Source organism: Azolla caroliniana, unplaced genomic scaffold, assembly GCF_043228905.1.
Source record: "Azolla caroliniana isolate FFs.n. ecotype wild unplaced genomic scaffold, voAzoCaro1.0.p SCAF_7, whole genome shotgun sequence".
In the NCBI taxonomy this organism is placed as follows: domain Eukaryota; kingdom Viridiplantae; phylum Streptophyta; class Polypodiopsida; order Salviniales; family Salviniaceae; genus Azolla; species Azolla caroliniana.
In genome coordinates this window covers 125,500-141,452 of record NW_028230442.1, presented here as the reverse complement: position 1 = coordinate 141,452, position 15,953 = coordinate 125,500, and the positions used below count along the sequence as shown (strand labels likewise).

The 15,953-nt window shown below is 37.5% G+C and overlaps 2 protein-coding genes and 1 long non-coding RNA gene across 3 annotated transcripts; 2 read left to right on the top strand and 1 right to left on the bottom strand.

The window, feature by feature from the left end:
- The first annotated feature begins 594 nt into the window (after positions 1–594).
- LOC147861385 (casein kinase II subunit alpha-2-like) lies at positions 595–4,400 on the top strand. The gene is made up of 10 exons (XM_087322167.1): positions 595–801; positions 964–1,093; positions 1,468–1,662; positions 2,182–2,339; positions 2,487–2,577; positions 2,756–2,821; positions 2,975–3,057; positions 3,674–3,737; positions 3,824–3,892; positions 4,037–4,400. Exons 1-10 carry the CDS (start codon positions 716–718, stop codon positions 4,094–4,096), a joined length of 1,002 nt encoding a protein of 333 aa, XP_087178293.1. The 5' UTR covers positions 595–715; the 3' UTR covers positions 4,097–4,400.
- A 1,245-nt stretch (positions 4,401–5,645) lies between these two features.
- Positions 5,646–6,776, top strand: LOC147861384 (uncharacterized). The gene is made up of 3 exons (XR_015529999.1): positions 5,646–5,770; positions 5,968–6,192; positions 6,325–6,776. It is a non-coding gene; the product is annotated as an uncharacterized LOC147861384 (long non-coding RNA).
- A 4,246-nt stretch (positions 6,777–11,022) lies between these two features.
- Positions 11,023–15,861, bottom strand: LOC147861383 (jagunal-like protein). The gene is made up of 6 exons (XM_087322168.1): positions 15,739–15,861; positions 15,580–15,635; positions 11,797–11,920; positions 11,589–11,695; positions 11,397–11,475; positions 11,023–11,259 (listed from the first exon to the last, which is right to left on the bottom strand). Exons 1-6 carry the CDS (start codon positions 15,818–15,820, stop codon positions 11,186–11,188), a joined length of 522 nt encoding a protein of 173 aa, XP_087178294.1. The 5' UTR covers positions 15,821–15,861; the 3' UTR covers positions 11,023–11,185.
- Positions 15,862–15,953: the final 92 nt, after the last annotated feature.

The following is a 15,953-nucleotide window of genomic DNA, read 5'->3' as shown; positions in this document are numbered from 1 at the left end:
GACATAATGACATGGATTTTCAATTAAGGCACTCGAATGAAATAGTGCCCTATCAACACAAATTTAATTACTGCAAGTTAAAGAACATTATGCCACACATCAACTTGGATTTTCCTTCAGCCACACATTGGATCCCAATTAACTGATTATGCCAAAAACATATCATAGTTGTCCATGCTAGAGTGTTTATCTTCCAATGATATTGTGCCACATCACCATGGTTTTTTTTATTCTGACACTCTCAAATGATAAGAGTGCCATGTTAGTGTGAAGTATTGTTTGGGCATGCATTCTACCCGAACACAATCTATTAAGATGCGTAGGCTGCCATATCCTTAGTTGTTTGATGCCATGGATTTTGAACTCGGGTACACAGATGTTAAAACAAAGCAAGAGTGGCTCACTCAAGAGTCAAAACCTGGTAGCATTACATATTGTTTGGCTCATTTCTACAGCTTCATAATAATAATAATACAGTATACATACATACTACTACTACTACTAATAATAATCACACACATACATACATATGTATACAGTACATATAGGCTATATATATAGCAGCAATACCATTTTGCCCTGTTTTCTAAGTGCGCTCTCTCTGTCTGTTGCACGCACGCAAAGAGAGAGGGAGAGGGAGGGCGTGCTTTATAATTATCATTCTGCAGCAGCCCTGGCTCAGAAAATAGGAAGAGCAACTCGCAAGCCGGGAGCTATGTCTAAAGCTCTCGTCTACACAGATGTTAATCTAAACCGTCCAAAAGAGTATTGGGACTATGAAGCTCTCACAGTTCAATGGAGGTAGAAAAAAAAACAAAAAAACAAAATCCGCTCCCCATTTAATGCATCTTACTTGTGTCGGTTATACTCTCCGTTATTGGATTTGGGATTTGGTCTTTATATGTGTACATTTTGTATGCGTATATTCTGTCTGTTGTGATCTGTTTAAGTGTGAAATTTCAGTAATCAAGAGGACTATGAAGTTGTTCGGAAAGTGGGTCGTGGGAAATATAGTGAGGTTTTTGAAGGCATCAACTCTGCTAATAACGAGAAGTGTATTATCAAGATTTTGAAGCCAGTGAAGAAGAAGAAGGTGAATCATACGTTTCATCAAGAATTTCATGTTCTGTTTTCCTTGTGAATGTTACACAAGTCATATATTCTTGTATTTATAGAATGGGCCATTTTGTGGTCAGGTTAATGATCTCCAATACATCTTTTCTGCTCTTTCTTGTGCACAATTATGAATATTTTCTTTTGCCTGTGTTGAAAAGTAACATTTTTGGATTTGTTGAATGTCTGAAGTCGTTTTCTGATGGCTAAGGCATTGAGAATTCGAATGTCAAATGAAATCAAATTGATTTCTATTGCAACAAAATGAATTGCACACTGCAGCCTTAATCAGATGCCTAACCTTTTTTTCTCTCGCATTACCTCCATACTTAATCATAATTAATGGCTTTACAGATCAAGAGGGAGATTAAAATCCTACAAAATCTTTGTGGGGGACCAAATATCATCAAGCTCCTGGACATAGTTCGTGATCCCCAGTCCAAGACACCCAGTCTGATCTTCGAATACGTTAACAACATAGATTTTAAAGTATTGTATCCAACACTAACGGAACATGATATCCGCTATTACATATACGAGCTTTTAAAGGTGAATGCTTGATGCTGCCACCACTTGATTTCATGAAATGATGCTAAATATTTCTTTGTATTGAGTAAAAATGCTACAAAAATAATTTTACGATTGAATGTGCATTGATTATGTTTGTCTCAATCGTTGTTATTCCCATATCTATCTTCTCATGATGGTATGAGAGGTGAGGAGCTTGATTGCCTGGTAGCTTCATTTTGACGTAGGTGATGGATTCATTAATATAGTTTTTGTAGCCAGCCTTATATTTTGGTGCAGTTATACTTGATTTAAAAGTTTTCTCAAACCTTATGTAAAGGTTATATGCTAGCTGTGTAGAAGTGTTTTTGTGAGTGTAACATCATTTGAATGTTTTTTTTTTCTGTGGTTCATGCGAGAGCCTGTCTTTTCAGAATTTGTTTAAAAGGTTATTGATTATCTCAAAGAATGCAGACACGTTCTAATAACTTTTGACATATTACAAACAAGATGGTAGTATTTATTATGACCGTATTCAATTGAATATATTGTATGTTGTAGGCATTAGATTATTGTCATTCACAAGGAATTATGCATAGAGATGTAAAGCCGCACAATGTGATGATTGATCATGAACAAAAGAAGCTACGGCTCATTGACTGGGGACTAGCAGAATTCTATCATCCTGCCAAAGAATACAATGTTCGAGTAGCTTCAAGGTTTTGAATTCATACGCTAGTTGCCCTTCATTAACCTAATTGATTATTTACGAATACTTATGCTAAGTCTCAATGTTATGATAAAGATTATAAGTAGTGTCTTGTTAAATAGCTATATTGTTTACTTTTTTTTTTGTGTGATTCAAGATATTTCAAGGGTCCTGAGCTTTTGGTTGATCTCCAAGATTATGACTACTCATTAGACATGTGGAGTCTTGGGTGTATGTTTGCTGGGATGGTAAGTTGAACCTCTCTGTCATGCTAAATAGTATTGAATTACTGTATCTCTAAGCTGGTGAGTCCCTCTACTGAAAGAAGAAAATATGAGTAAGAATTGTATGTATGTATGCATCTTACCCTGTAAGGCACTGTTTGCCACACACTCTCAATATGCTAGGCTGTATTTATGTGGACAGATTTTTCGTAAGGAGCCCTTCTTCTATGGCCATGATAATTATGATCAACTGGTGAAGATTGCTAAGGTAGTTAACTCATCTGATCTCGGAAGTGATGTTTATTTATTACTGTTGATTTCAACTCTGATAACAGCAGATACTTGGTAAAATCACATAGTTTGGATATTCATTCAGGTTTTTTTAAGTCATATTTTGATTTATTCAGCTGTTGTTACACAGGTGCTTGGTACAGATGAGTTGAATGCATACCTGAATAAGTATCGCCTTGAACTAGATCCCCGTTTGGAGGCTTCTGTGGGCAGGTTTAAACATATACTATACCATACGGCCAGCTTTGGCTCTACATGGAAATTACCGAACCATTGTAGATGTCTGGGAAACGTAAAAATAATGTCACAGTTTTGTAGTGTATTTGCCAAAGTACTGCACATTTAGTTTAATTAACCTAATAAAAAGCCAGTCTTAATGCCTCAATTAAGCAATGTGCTAATTAATCAATGGTTGTCGATTAATCAAGAACTGAATGCTAATTAAATAAATAATATGTTGCTGGTTAATTGACAAATGAAGTAATACACAGCTTTGGGGATAAATAGTTTTAAGTAAATAAGGTTCACTAATGAATTGATTAGTAGCCTTGATCTGATTGGCTACACATTACTTGATTAGTGGCATGTCACTTAATCAAATTTGATTAACTAGTGCTGTATTACTTAAATAGTGCCTGATTTTTGTGTAGTCAATAGAGAATTATTTATTAAGGTGTTCTTGGGCGTTTGCAGATGAATTGTGCAAAAAGTTAGTTATTCTGGCTAATTCATACAATTGAAAAGAATTGCAGTTTGGAAGCAAATGCTATTTTTTGTTTCTGCAGTTCAGTGGCATCTTAATATATTGATTGTTTTTTTTACAATATAGGCACAGCAGGAAACCGTGGGCAAAGTTCATTAACTCAGATAATCAGCATCTTGTAACTCCCGAGGTTAGTAGTAAACTGTAAAGAACTTATTCCACATATACCTGATTTCTCCACATGGGTAACTCATTCCAATGGGTAAAATGCATCAGGCTGTCGATTTCCTCGACAAGCTACTTCGTTATGATCATCAGGAAAGGCTTACAGCACGGACTGCTATGGTATGTAATTAATGAATAGTTTGTCTTGCTGATGCCAAATTTTGGTTTACCATTATCTTTGATATAGAATTCATGCATAGTTTCTTTCTGTGCAGAACTTGTTATTAATGACAATGTGAAACTTTGTATTGATTCCCTTTGCAGGCCCATCCATATTTTTACCCCATTCGTACTGCAGAAGCAAATAGTCGCAGACACATCTAAAGTAGGAGAAGCTTAACATTCGGCAGTTTATGTTTTCGTTTCTTTGTTAATCGTTTTGGAAGAATCTGTGATCTCAGATTAATTTTCCTTTGAAGGAATATATGGCTTCTTTTTTCTTATGTTTGTGGGGGCCATTGGTATGGGGTGGTGGTATATTATTAGTTTTTTTGCTTGCTTTAAATCTGATTGTATAGGTAGGGCAAGCATTAGAGTGATGAGAAATACACACACACACACAGCCATCATCTATCTAATTAAGTGTATACATCTTTCACCATGAATAAAGAAGATTTGCTTTGTATGATTTCACATTTCCGGCAGATCGTTCATATTTTTCTAACAGGAACAGGCTACAGGAAAATTGTCTAAATCCAGCAACAGAAACAGAGACTTTATTTAGTTTTTGCTATTTTGTGCAATGACTTGGGGGGAGCTGATGGTTTCTATAAATGAATAATGTGAAGATTTTCATATCTAAACTAGTGTTGATTTTTTAAAGATTCTATTAATTCTTCCCTGCATTTCTTACTCATTTCTCTCGTAATTGGAAAGAGCACTTCCACAACAATAATAATAAACATTGTGAAGTGGCACTTGACAATGTGAGCTTATACCTCACCTCAAGCCATGCTCATCATATACCCCAATAGACTTTTTGGGAAGCAAAACCTGTTTGCTGAGTCTTTTTCTATCTTTCCAATCCACATTATGTAATGGCCAACTTTAGACTGATTTTTTCGCTTGGTCTAATGTATGAGTAAATTTTAAACAATAGCACATACATGTAATCAATTTCATAACTAACTTGATATCAAAACAACAAAATGACACAAGATTGGGAGGGGATAAGTCACTCCATGTGTTACAATTCCTTTTCATTAAAATGACAAGCCTTTGACATATATATCAAAGAAAAATGCTACGCATTTATTGGAGACAAAGAAGCCATAGGTAAGTAAATCTATTGTATGAGCAAGGTCATGGAAACAAAGATACCATGTAAATATTGCTCACATAAACAAAAAAACTTGCAATCTTATTGAGGTTTAATTGAGCAAAATAATCCTTTTCTTCTGGTAGGCTCCATTAAAAACACTTGTGTAAGTATTTTTAAGTGAATGATGGCTAAAAGGCCTTCTCTTCCATAAACTACTATTACACCAATTGAAGATCTCAAGGTGGCCACATGCTTTTAGGCAAAATCGTAATACGTAATGTTGCACCCGAAGAGCATTGCTTATGCAATTCATGATGTGTGCTTGCTACTTGGTGTTCTCTGCAATTTGTGTCATTTTTGCCCATGGGGCAGGTGAAGCAGGCTATATGGTAGGCCCACTGGCTACCATTTGGGATGTTTCCTCCACAAGGAAGCTGTCCAAGTCTGTGACACCTCAGGTAAGCAAGGAGATCTATCTAATTATAGATCATAATTCATAATTGTCTCGATGCTTCTTAACTTCAATATTATTATGCATTGACAGACTAATATTCATGTGTACGTACGTGAATGGATATAGATCATTCTTGTGGGAACCTTTGGTCTGGTCATTGTAGGGATCGATGTCATGGAGAGTCTAACTGGCGTCAATTGGAAGCAGTTCCTAGAACAATTCGCATCGTGTGTGCTCACCCTTTTGCTCATCAGTGTATGCATTGTGGCTGTGTTTTCTCAAGGTACCCAAGATCTACACTGTCATTCAATTAAAGAAGCACTATGCATGGAAGAATGTGATACCCCATGTCCTATTTGTCACAACTCATACCAACTAGCTGCTTCTTCTTTTTCTAATACGGCGAGATTACCTAAGGAAATGAGTATGGGGTGGTTGTGCTCCTCTGATGGCCATGCATTGTCTTGTCTCTAAATATAGGTGTTCATTAGCCATCTGTGGTCTCCGGGAAGCAGGTGATTCAATACGAGGGAAACGTGACTGCACTATTCAAGCAAGTGCTGACAAAATTCAATAGTACCCTCCAAAGTTATGGAGCTGCTAGTGCAGCCGATTCGATACTGCAACTTCTGAGTTCAACGTGGGCTGCATTGAATAAGACTGTCAATAGCATCACCATCATTGACTTGAATAAGGCCCAAACAAGTTAGTACTCATGCCGTAGATTCAATCTCTTCTAATAATTAATTGTTGCCAGCTATAATAATAATTATAAGAATGTCACTATTCATCAATTCTTTAATCTCATCGCGGAGGTTGCTTCCTGTTTTTAAGCAGGCGAGGTCGGCGCTGTCATGACACAACTTTACTCCACCCTTGATTTGGTGCAAAGGTATGCTGTTGACGCACTCGGCCAAACTAAGGTGTATCCAGGGGCTACCATATGCAATAACAATATAACAGTCTCAAACACAACAGTTGCATGCAAACGCCCTTTCCTTATTCCAAATGTCTCTTAGAGCTCCTCATGAGGAGCACTAGCATTGAGTGGTTCTCTGGCCAGCCCATATTTCTCCACATTAAGTTGCTGGAAATAACTTCTGATCATAACCCAACCATACGGTTTTTTCTATTCTTTCTTTTGATGATTCTTTTGTTGGACCTGTACCCCTCTCAAGTCGTTGTATATTGTAACATATTTATATCACATTTTGCTCCATATGTACCCTCTTACTGTAACTCCACATACATCATAAAAAATAATACAAAAAAAAAACAAATATACTCTTGATCATTATTCCAGCGTTCTGTCTGGATCTTTTACTGTTCTACTTCTAACTACATGCTGGAGGGAGGTTGTGACATAGACTTCTCTTGATCCATCTTTAATTGTCGTCGGTACATACTTCCCATTAATCCATACAGGTCTTTGAGCTAGTATTGCAATATCCATACAGTCCTTTCGAATCAAATCTAGCCACATGGTGTGTTGAGAGCCGACTAAAATTTTCATTATTTCAACATCTTTCTGACATTCTTTATTTCCAAAACTCTTGTAACTGTGGAAAAGTCCTAATTAGTGTTTAAAGTTCCAAAGCCTATCGCCAATAAGGTTTACCAGAGTCGAAACAACCTATGGGCCTATGGTGAGAAATGAGTGCTTAGGTTTGCCAGAGGTGATGCAACCTTTTGGCTATGGTGAGAAATGGGTGCTTGAGGAGTTCACATGCAGTAGGCGAACGGTAATGTTATAAGGTCACTTTCAAACAGCAGTGGGTGCTGGCTTACGGAACTAACTTGTCTAATCCAAACGTTATACATGAATTCAGTCTCCGGAGCACCTTTACAAGCAATATCATGCTACCTTGTCTTACCATCCCTTTGCTGTAATGTGTGTTTAGGCACTCTCGCACTTACCTGTCATGTACCAAATACGTGGAGGGAGGTTGCAGCGTTCATCTTGCAGACTTCTCGATCCATCTGTATGTAATTGTTAATACTTCCGATTAATCCATAGCAAGAAAAATGTCTAAAGCAGAAAGAAAATTTCTCAATTGAGCAGGCTGCATTAAGGAATGTCAACTGGCGTAAATTGGATCTGTGAGCAATACGGCGCCATACTTTAGCCATTTGGATGTTTGATATTCATAGCCTGCATACAGCGTGTGGAAAGCTCAAGGATAGTTGAGCATAAATACTTACATATCCAACCCTTCGAGTCCCAAACAATGATCTAAAACGATGCCACATTATATGTTGCTCTTCAATCCTGCATGTTGCTCAGTTAATCACATGGTGCCTCCTTAATCATACAGTGCTCTGAATCAGGTGGGAAGAAAGAAAAGAGGATAGGCCAAATCTTGGAACAGACCCCTTATGAATGCAGAGCTACAATATATATTCTTGTATGTCATGATATCCTCCCAGCTCAATCACAGTTTGCAAGTTTAACCTAATTATCCCTTAAGACCAAGGGATCCTACACCATCAAATTACGAGAAAAACAAAGTCAAACAGGGACAAAATTAAAGACACAACACGGGAGACGGTTGCTCCACTCTTCAAATTAGTAGGTATAGTACATGTAAGTTACAGAAGATCTCACCTCTTCCAAAAACACCAACCCTTCCTCTCCTCTCCACGCCTCAAGTTAATCCACCTCGTACATATGCTCATGGCAGGATGCAGGCAGCTCGCCAGTCAAATAGGCCTTTCCCACTAGATCTTAGATCTAGAGTTGTCCTCTATAAATTATGTGGCCCAATTGCCTAATTGGGAGAACCCACTACCCTGTGCTTCACTCAAAGCACTTGTTAATTGTTCTCGGCTAGGAAACCTCCTGCTGTCCTGCCCTGCCCTGTAGAGAAGAACCTTTGGTTTTATTTGTCTCCCCATTCCAAGGCAACAACGACCTCCTTGGTTCTCTCATCGAAGACAAACACTGGGCAGACATCTATCTATTTTATATGTCCATCAAATATCAAATAATCAATGGAACTAACCTTTGATACACATCCAAGAGGGAATATCAGCTTTGACAGCTGAAACTGAGATAAATGAGATAAAAAGCAAGTCTGATCTTTCACCTGAACGAAATTAGGCAGTTCCAGGTTATCAAATTTTAAGAAAGTAACAATCCAGATTCTCAATTGTTCAGAGAAAAATAAACTAGTATCACATTAGACAACATCCAAACCTCATCTCTAGATAGTTTCAAGACAGTTTCACCCAAGTCAAAAGTGTGCTACGAAAGCGTTCACACTCGTGCACTAATAAAAGGCACAGTGGCCCTTTATTCCCAACAACCTCCCACCTAAAGGCAATGTGCCGTGAGAAGAAAAAAAAAAGTCAACTAAGTCCAAGTATATACAAAGCTGAACTACATACATCTATCCAACACCCATCATCTGTCGGCAATGGGCAAATCGTTCAGCTGGAAGACCCTTCATGAGAAGATCTGCAGGATTATTATTTATTTGTATGTACTTTGACAAGCTCAATGTTCTTGCTGTCAAGTACATCTCTGATGAAGTGATACTTCACCTCTATGTGCTTCGTCTTTGCATGAAAGACGGGATTTCGAGCTAGCTTGATAGCACTCTGGCTGTCACAATGAAGAATAGGTAACTCTGTAATGCCAAGATCTCTCACTAGATATGAAAGCCATAAAGCCTATTTGCATGCCTCAGTGGCAGCAACATACTCTGCCTCTGTAGTAGACAATGCAACACACTTCTGTAGTCTGGAGATCCAAGAGACCACACCTCTTGTGAAAGTAAACACATACCCAGAAGTAGACTTCCTGCAGTCTGCGTGACCAGCATAGTCCGCATCCGTAAAACCAACGATAGATGGCTTTTGCTTTCCAAAGCAAATGCCCAAGTCCTTTGTGCCTTTGAGGTATCTCATAATACCTTTCACCGCTTCCCAATGCTTTTTGCCGGGATTTGCCATGTACCTACTACCTACTCCCACTGCAAAGGCAATATCACAGCGGGTAGCAACCATCACATATATCAAACTGCCAACGGCTGAAGCATATGGAACCTTAGCCATTTCAGCCTTCTCATCATCAGATGTAGGGCTGTCTTCTGCACTGAGTTTCAAATATGGAGGCAATGAAACCCCAATTGTTTTCTCCCCCTCCATATTGAAACGCTGCAAAACCTTAGAGATATACTCCTGCTGAGATAGAAAGTGTACCCCTTTCGATCGGTTTCGGAGTATTCGCATGCCAAGGATGTGATTTGCATCACCAAGATCCTTCATATCAAAGCGGCCATGAAGGCTTTGCTTCAATGAATCCAAGGCATGAATATCCTTGCCAGCACTCAAATATCATCAACATACAAAATCAAGATAATCAGGCTGCCATCTCCTGCCTTCTTGGTGTACAAGCAGTGGTCCACTTGACTTCTACGAAAACCTTGAGACTGCATAAATGCATCAAATTTATGATACCATTCTCTTGGTGCTTGTTTCAACCCATACAAACTCCTTTTGAGCTTACAAACCATCTTCTCTTTGCCTTTAGCCACAAAACCTTCAGGCTGCTGCATATATATGTCTTCATGCAGATCACCATGTAAAAAGGCGGTCTTCACATCCATCTGTATGAGTTCCATATCAACTAAGCCCAAAATGATTCTTAATGTAGTCATCTTGACTACAGGAGACAAGATCTCATCAAAATCAACTCCATATTCCTGCTTGTATCCTTTTGCAACCAATCTTGCTTTGTACTTTGGCAAGGAATCAGAAATGACCTTCATTTTATAAACCCATTTGCATGGAAGTGTTTTCTGCCCTTTAGGCAACTGCACCAAATCCCAAGTGTCATTTTTCTCAAGAGATTCCATCTCTGACAACATGGCTTTATACCATTTCTTGTTGTCCTGTCTGTCCATTGCTTCCTTAAAGCAAGATGGTTCGCCACAATCAGTCACCATGACATAATCATCCACACTGTTTGCATCAGGAACAAATTTTTCAGGCTGTCTAGTAACTCTAGATGATCTCCTAACCCAATGCTCATTGTTTGGTAGCTGTTGAGCCTGCAAATCATCATTTTCAATTTGCAGTCCAGGCATTTCAGCCTGCAAATCAGCATTCACAGCTTGCTGTTCTAGCTGTTCCTGCACATTTGGTGGCTCATCATTATTGGCAAAGGCTGGCTATTCATTTCCAACCTCATTTTCTGCATTTGCAGGTAAGTTTACAGAAGGTGTTTGCGGCTGTACAGTGGGCACATTTTTCTGTCTAAAAGGTATTTCTTCTCGGAATACAACTCTCCGTACTTCCTCGGTCTTTTCGGGTTGTTTATGCATGCGATTTTGTTGGGATTAAATGGATTAAATGGGGAGCAGGGGAGCAGCATGCAGACATGTAATAACCTTCAGGTTTGCTATATCATCATATCCTGTCATATTATTTCTTAATCTAATGAAGTTAAACACTTGAGATCTCACCATGAATTTGTCAGACAAGATTGAAGTTCACACACAGAAAAACCTGGTTCTGACATAGTTGCAAAGGTGCATCAAGACTTGTTATTTGTATTAATAGGCACTACAGATTATAAAGACCATAACGCATTGTAGGATATGAAAACAATGATTCAATGTTGTGTTTGCCAATTTCAATATTGTGATCATGGAGTTGATAAAGACTCATTATCAAATGTGCAGTTCCAGAAGTCTTAAGTTCTCTTTCGTGAAAGAAGATGTAACAGAGAAAGACCGGATAAAACCTCAAAAATTTGCACAACCACCCCTGAAAGAAAGAGAAAATAATCAGTGCATTTCAATCATTTCAGATGTATCTGCTGCAATGAAGATAGTGGATCATTCACTTGGTAGTTCCAAAACAGAGAAATGAACATAGAAAATCTATCAAAACTCATTACATACCAATAATTTCTTGTGCAATCTCCAGACCATTAAAAATTAGAAGTTGAAAATTTTCAGTATTCTGTAAAGACCCTGAAATCTAGGAACACAAGAATTTAGCTTAGAAATTGTATGTGAATTAACTAAAACGTAAAGATTATTTTCCAAATCCAAAGCTACTATTATAAGGGTTTCCCACTTCCCAATCCATACCTTTAAGTAAAGTTGGCCTGAAAGCAGAGGTATAAATGCTAGCATGAGAGTGACACATGTCATAAACAGGAAGATCTGCAAGATCTTTGAAGAGGTTTGTCTCAAGCCTTCAAATATAGAAAAGCCAAATCAAGATGTTGTCACATACATCGAATGTTCCTCATGAATAATGAAATTTTCAACACTTCATTGCTTTGCTGAAACATACCCATAGTCCCACTGAGAATCGCTGCCCCTCCAGAGACACAAGCAGCGATTGTAAGATTAGGTATATCCTCCCCTTTAATAGCCCTTAAAACTACTTCAACGGCCTTAATAAGATGGAAAATGGTCTGCAACATGCACGAAAGTTCAACTCATTAAAAACCACTGAAAACTGTGCTGTAAGCTCCTCACAATGCCAAAGTTAAAATTTTTACTGTTGACAAAAATGTTTCTTTATTGTCAACCATTCCTTGCTTATGGTAAGGTTTCTTTCATTATAAGGCCTTATAGCAAATTGTTACTGCTGAATCAACATGATGGTTGACATGCTGCATGCAAACAAGAGAGGTTAAGAAGGTTAGGATCTAACTAGGAAAATCAAACTCGGATGTGATATGAAGTGGATTATTGCAATAGCATTTGATATTCAGGGTCGCAATTTTTTTGGGGGAAAAAATTGCATAATTGATGAGTCTCCTTGCTAGAGCTCCATCTCCTGAGAGAGAGAGAGAGAGAGAGAGAGAGAGAGAGAGAGAGAGAGAGAGAGAGAGAGAATTTTTATCAACCACAAGGTAGCCGATTTTGACCTATGGAACCAAATAAACATACCATTTTCTATGTGACTCCTCCCTAAAAGGGGGCTTACTACTATCTAGTAAAAACTCTCTGAAAATAATGCATGCACATTTGTGCTCATTCTTCTTTGTGGGGATGAGTATAGCACTAAAATTAAAATGACCCTCTAATAAGTCATCATACTTCTCATGAATTACCTTATATGCTGAGCATATGAGAAATGGTATTCATCCATTATGTTTTCATTGCACACCTTGCAAATCTTCATACGAGGGTGATGATGCCATGACCCTACTTGAACACCTAGCTTATGCGAGTGAGTTTGGAGAAGTGTTAAGGCTCTCCAGAACCCAACGTACAACTCACATCATTGCCTGATGGTATGGTGGAGGGGGTTCAGATTTGTCTCACGCCATCACTAGGGGATGGTCGAGTGGCAACCCCCTTTCCTTTCTTTGGTCTATGTTTCCTTATATTTTGCTTACTAAGTTGTTAGACTCTAATACTATTTTACTACTAGTAAAAAATCTCCTAAAGTTTGATTGCAACTTATTCACAACCTCGAGCTTATGATTCTTAACCTTCTCCACAACATTGGAAAGACATAGCCAACCAATTTCCTCCCGCTGTTTCCCCTACATAAGCTAACAATAACTCCAGCTCTGAAATATCATCTAGTTGTAAATTATACTACAGTCATGTTACAGGGTAATCCTCATTCATGTGGAGAGAAAATAAATCTCTAAAGCTGAAATAAAACCTCTAAGGTTTGGGGCTAGATGATGAATACAGGCGCAACAAAGATATCGGAGACTGATGAATGAGTAGCAAAAAGGGAGATGAGGGCTCAATATATAGTAAAGAGTAAATGTTATATTGTTTTTGGATGCTAACTATTGTGGTCAATATTACCATGTTATCTAATTAAACATGTCAATTTCAAATTCAGAGGAACACCTAATGACTTCAACTATCCAAGTTGTGTCCTTGTCAAATGATAACTGCAGCAATTCAATAAATTATTCTACCCCTCTTGCATATGAATTTCTCAATTAACCTTTCCTGATATTTGGACTTTTATGATTTCCTTGTAAACATTTCAAAATGGTGCTCTACATTGTACATATATTAGTCATTTCTTGTGCATTAACCAGGATGGTATCATATAAGGCAGCCATCTTGTCACTGTTCTCTGAGTTTCACTTGCATAGAAAGGTATTTCTGTGAGGTCATTATTCAGGTGTGCAAAAGATCATAAATGTCACTTATACATTAAAAGAGATGAGAAAACAATATCTAATATATAATGTTCGTTAAAATTCAGAGAAAAAGAAACTATGCAAAATTCAACACCACAAAGCCACTAAGGCTCTATCTATTACACTTAGAGCAGACTAGAAAAATATTGAAGGACAAAGACAAATTACAAGAAACGGTACAAAATTTGCAAGTTAATGAACTTCATCTTGCATAGAATGGACAAACCTAAATTACCAACCCATGCCCAACAGTAGGTGCATGCTGTCAGGCCCATAGAACAAACAAAAGAACCAAGTTGCAATCATATCTTCAGAAAATAACAGTTACCTCAGCTATGATGGAGACTAAAAAGAGTACAAGCAAACTCAGGCAAGGGAAATTCATGAGAAACAATTGCAAATGTGTACACATACAAGGTACCTCTCAAAGACATCAGCTTCATCCAAACTCACTTTTCGGACAAAAAGTATACTTATGCAAGATTCAACAATCTGCTGAAGTTAAATTGGACAGTCGTATGCATGGCTCCATAAGCAAAAACACAATATCTAAAAATGATGTTTAAAAAGACACAAATTTGGAGGGAGATCATATAACTAAAATGCAAACAAGTGTAATCATTTTTGCAAATCTCCAACTCAAATGTGGAAGATTTGTCAAATTGCATGAAATAATTTGTGACATGTCTTCATGATACCAATGCCGAAGAGTAATGTGCCCCCAGAAAAGGAACCAATTTTCCCTGGCTCCAAAAGCAAAAACTCAATATTGAAAAATGAAGTTTAAAAAGACAATTTTGGGGCAAAGGCATAGGAATACAACCACAAGAAACAAATGTAATCACTAAACATCACTTGTGGCAGAAAGTTGAACAAAAACAGTGTGTTTCTATTTAGCACTTTCCCAAAGAGGCAATATATTGTTTTGAGACACCTAAATAAAGTTACTTGTGAAGCCTGGTTTTTAAAGTTGTTCAAGTATAAAAAATTGCACGAGGAAAAAAATTGAAACGCAATATCAATCTAATTGTTGCAAGGAAGCAATATTACTTTGAAGACAGTTAAAAGAAAGGCACACTGGCAAGTTATTACGTCAGGGACCAGGTTATGACAGTATGGATTTACAATTGTGCATAAACATCTCCCTTTACACAGATTGTACCTCTGTATGTTGCAATTCATTAAGCTTTCGTGTGAAAGTTTTCACATGATCTCAAATATCAAGACTTGATAAATACAACCAAAGAAGTATCTTCACTTTGGGAATGTGAAACCAGAAGTTAGTTATGATCCTGTGTTATTTATTGAGGATTTGTATAATTTATGAGGTGCTAGCCCATTTTATGCATGTATGTATCATTATTCACAAAACTTTCTATCATGAGGTTTGTCGACAGTTATTAATTATCAACAGCATAAGTTGAATAAGTTAAACCATGGAATACTATAAAATCAATTTCGTAATAGAAATGAAGAAATTTCTTTACTTTTCTCAACTGTTAGACTAGATAATGCTATTCCACAAGATGAGTGACACTGTTAGTCAAGTTCATAAGGTTTCACCCAACTCTGATGACTTCTTTTAAGTGCAACTTGAAGACATTCCAACAAATAAAACTCTAAATGGTTGTCCTTCTTCATGACAGACAAATACTTTGAAACAAGATAATTTTCTAAGGCTATTGACAAAAGCAAGAGATTTACGCAATCAGACATCTTATAAGGAATAAATAGGGAAGGGGGGTGACTTGAAACAATGGTTCAAAGGACTTTGGATGAGAAAGATTCAAAAAGAAAAAAAAAATTGCCATAAACCCACATTTATACACAAATCGTGCATATATATTACCTCATAGCACAGACAATAGCATAGAATGTAGAAGATGAAAACCTGTGCTTTTTTACATGAAAGTATTGAATCAAAGGTAAGGAGAGAGGAAGAGGTAAGGTACCTGGGCTAATACAAGCTTCTGTAAGTGAAGTTTCTTCTGGACAACTTTCCTGTACCCTATATGGAAAGCATGTGCAGAATTGATTATGGCACCCAGATATACTTCCACGCACGCATACATACATGCATTCAATCTGCAAGAGGAATTTCATCTACTCACTGTCATCGATGGTCATGCGGTAGGGATGGTCGGTGCCATCAGTGCCTGAAGGCCTTCCACTGGGGACAGCTCGGGAACGCATCCTCCACTTCTTCTCACCAAGTACGTACGTCTCTCTCTCTGTTTTACTTTCTGTCTAATACATACATACATACATATATATGTATATCTTTAGCAAACCACTCTTTCTTTTAAGTTTTAAGAAATTGCCAATA

Coding starts and splice junctions, on each gene's coding strand:
- LOC147861385 (XM_087322167.1), top strand. CDS start 716: ATGTCTAAAGCTCTCGTCTACACAGATGTTAATCTAAACCGTCCAAAA. Junction 1,663..2,181: donor ACATATACGAGCTTTTAAAG/GTGAATGCTTGA, acceptor TGTATGTTGTAG/GCATTAGATTATTGTCATTC. Junction 3,058..3,673: donor TTGGAGGCTTCTGTGGGCAG/GTTTAAACATAT, acceptor TTTACAATATAG/GCACAGCAGGAAACCGTGGG.
- LOC147861383 (XM_087322168.1), bottom strand. CDS start 15,820: ATGCGTTCCCGAGCTGTCCCCAGTGGAAGGCCTTCAGGCACTGATGGC. Junction 15,636..15,738: donor CCGCATGACCATCGATGACA/GTGAGTAGATGA, acceptor CTTTCCATATAG/GGTACAGGAAAGTTGTCCAG. Junction 11,476..11,588: donor CAGGCCAACTTTACTTAAAG/GTATGGATTGGG, acceptor TTGTGTTCCTAG/ATTTCAGGGTCTTTACAGAA.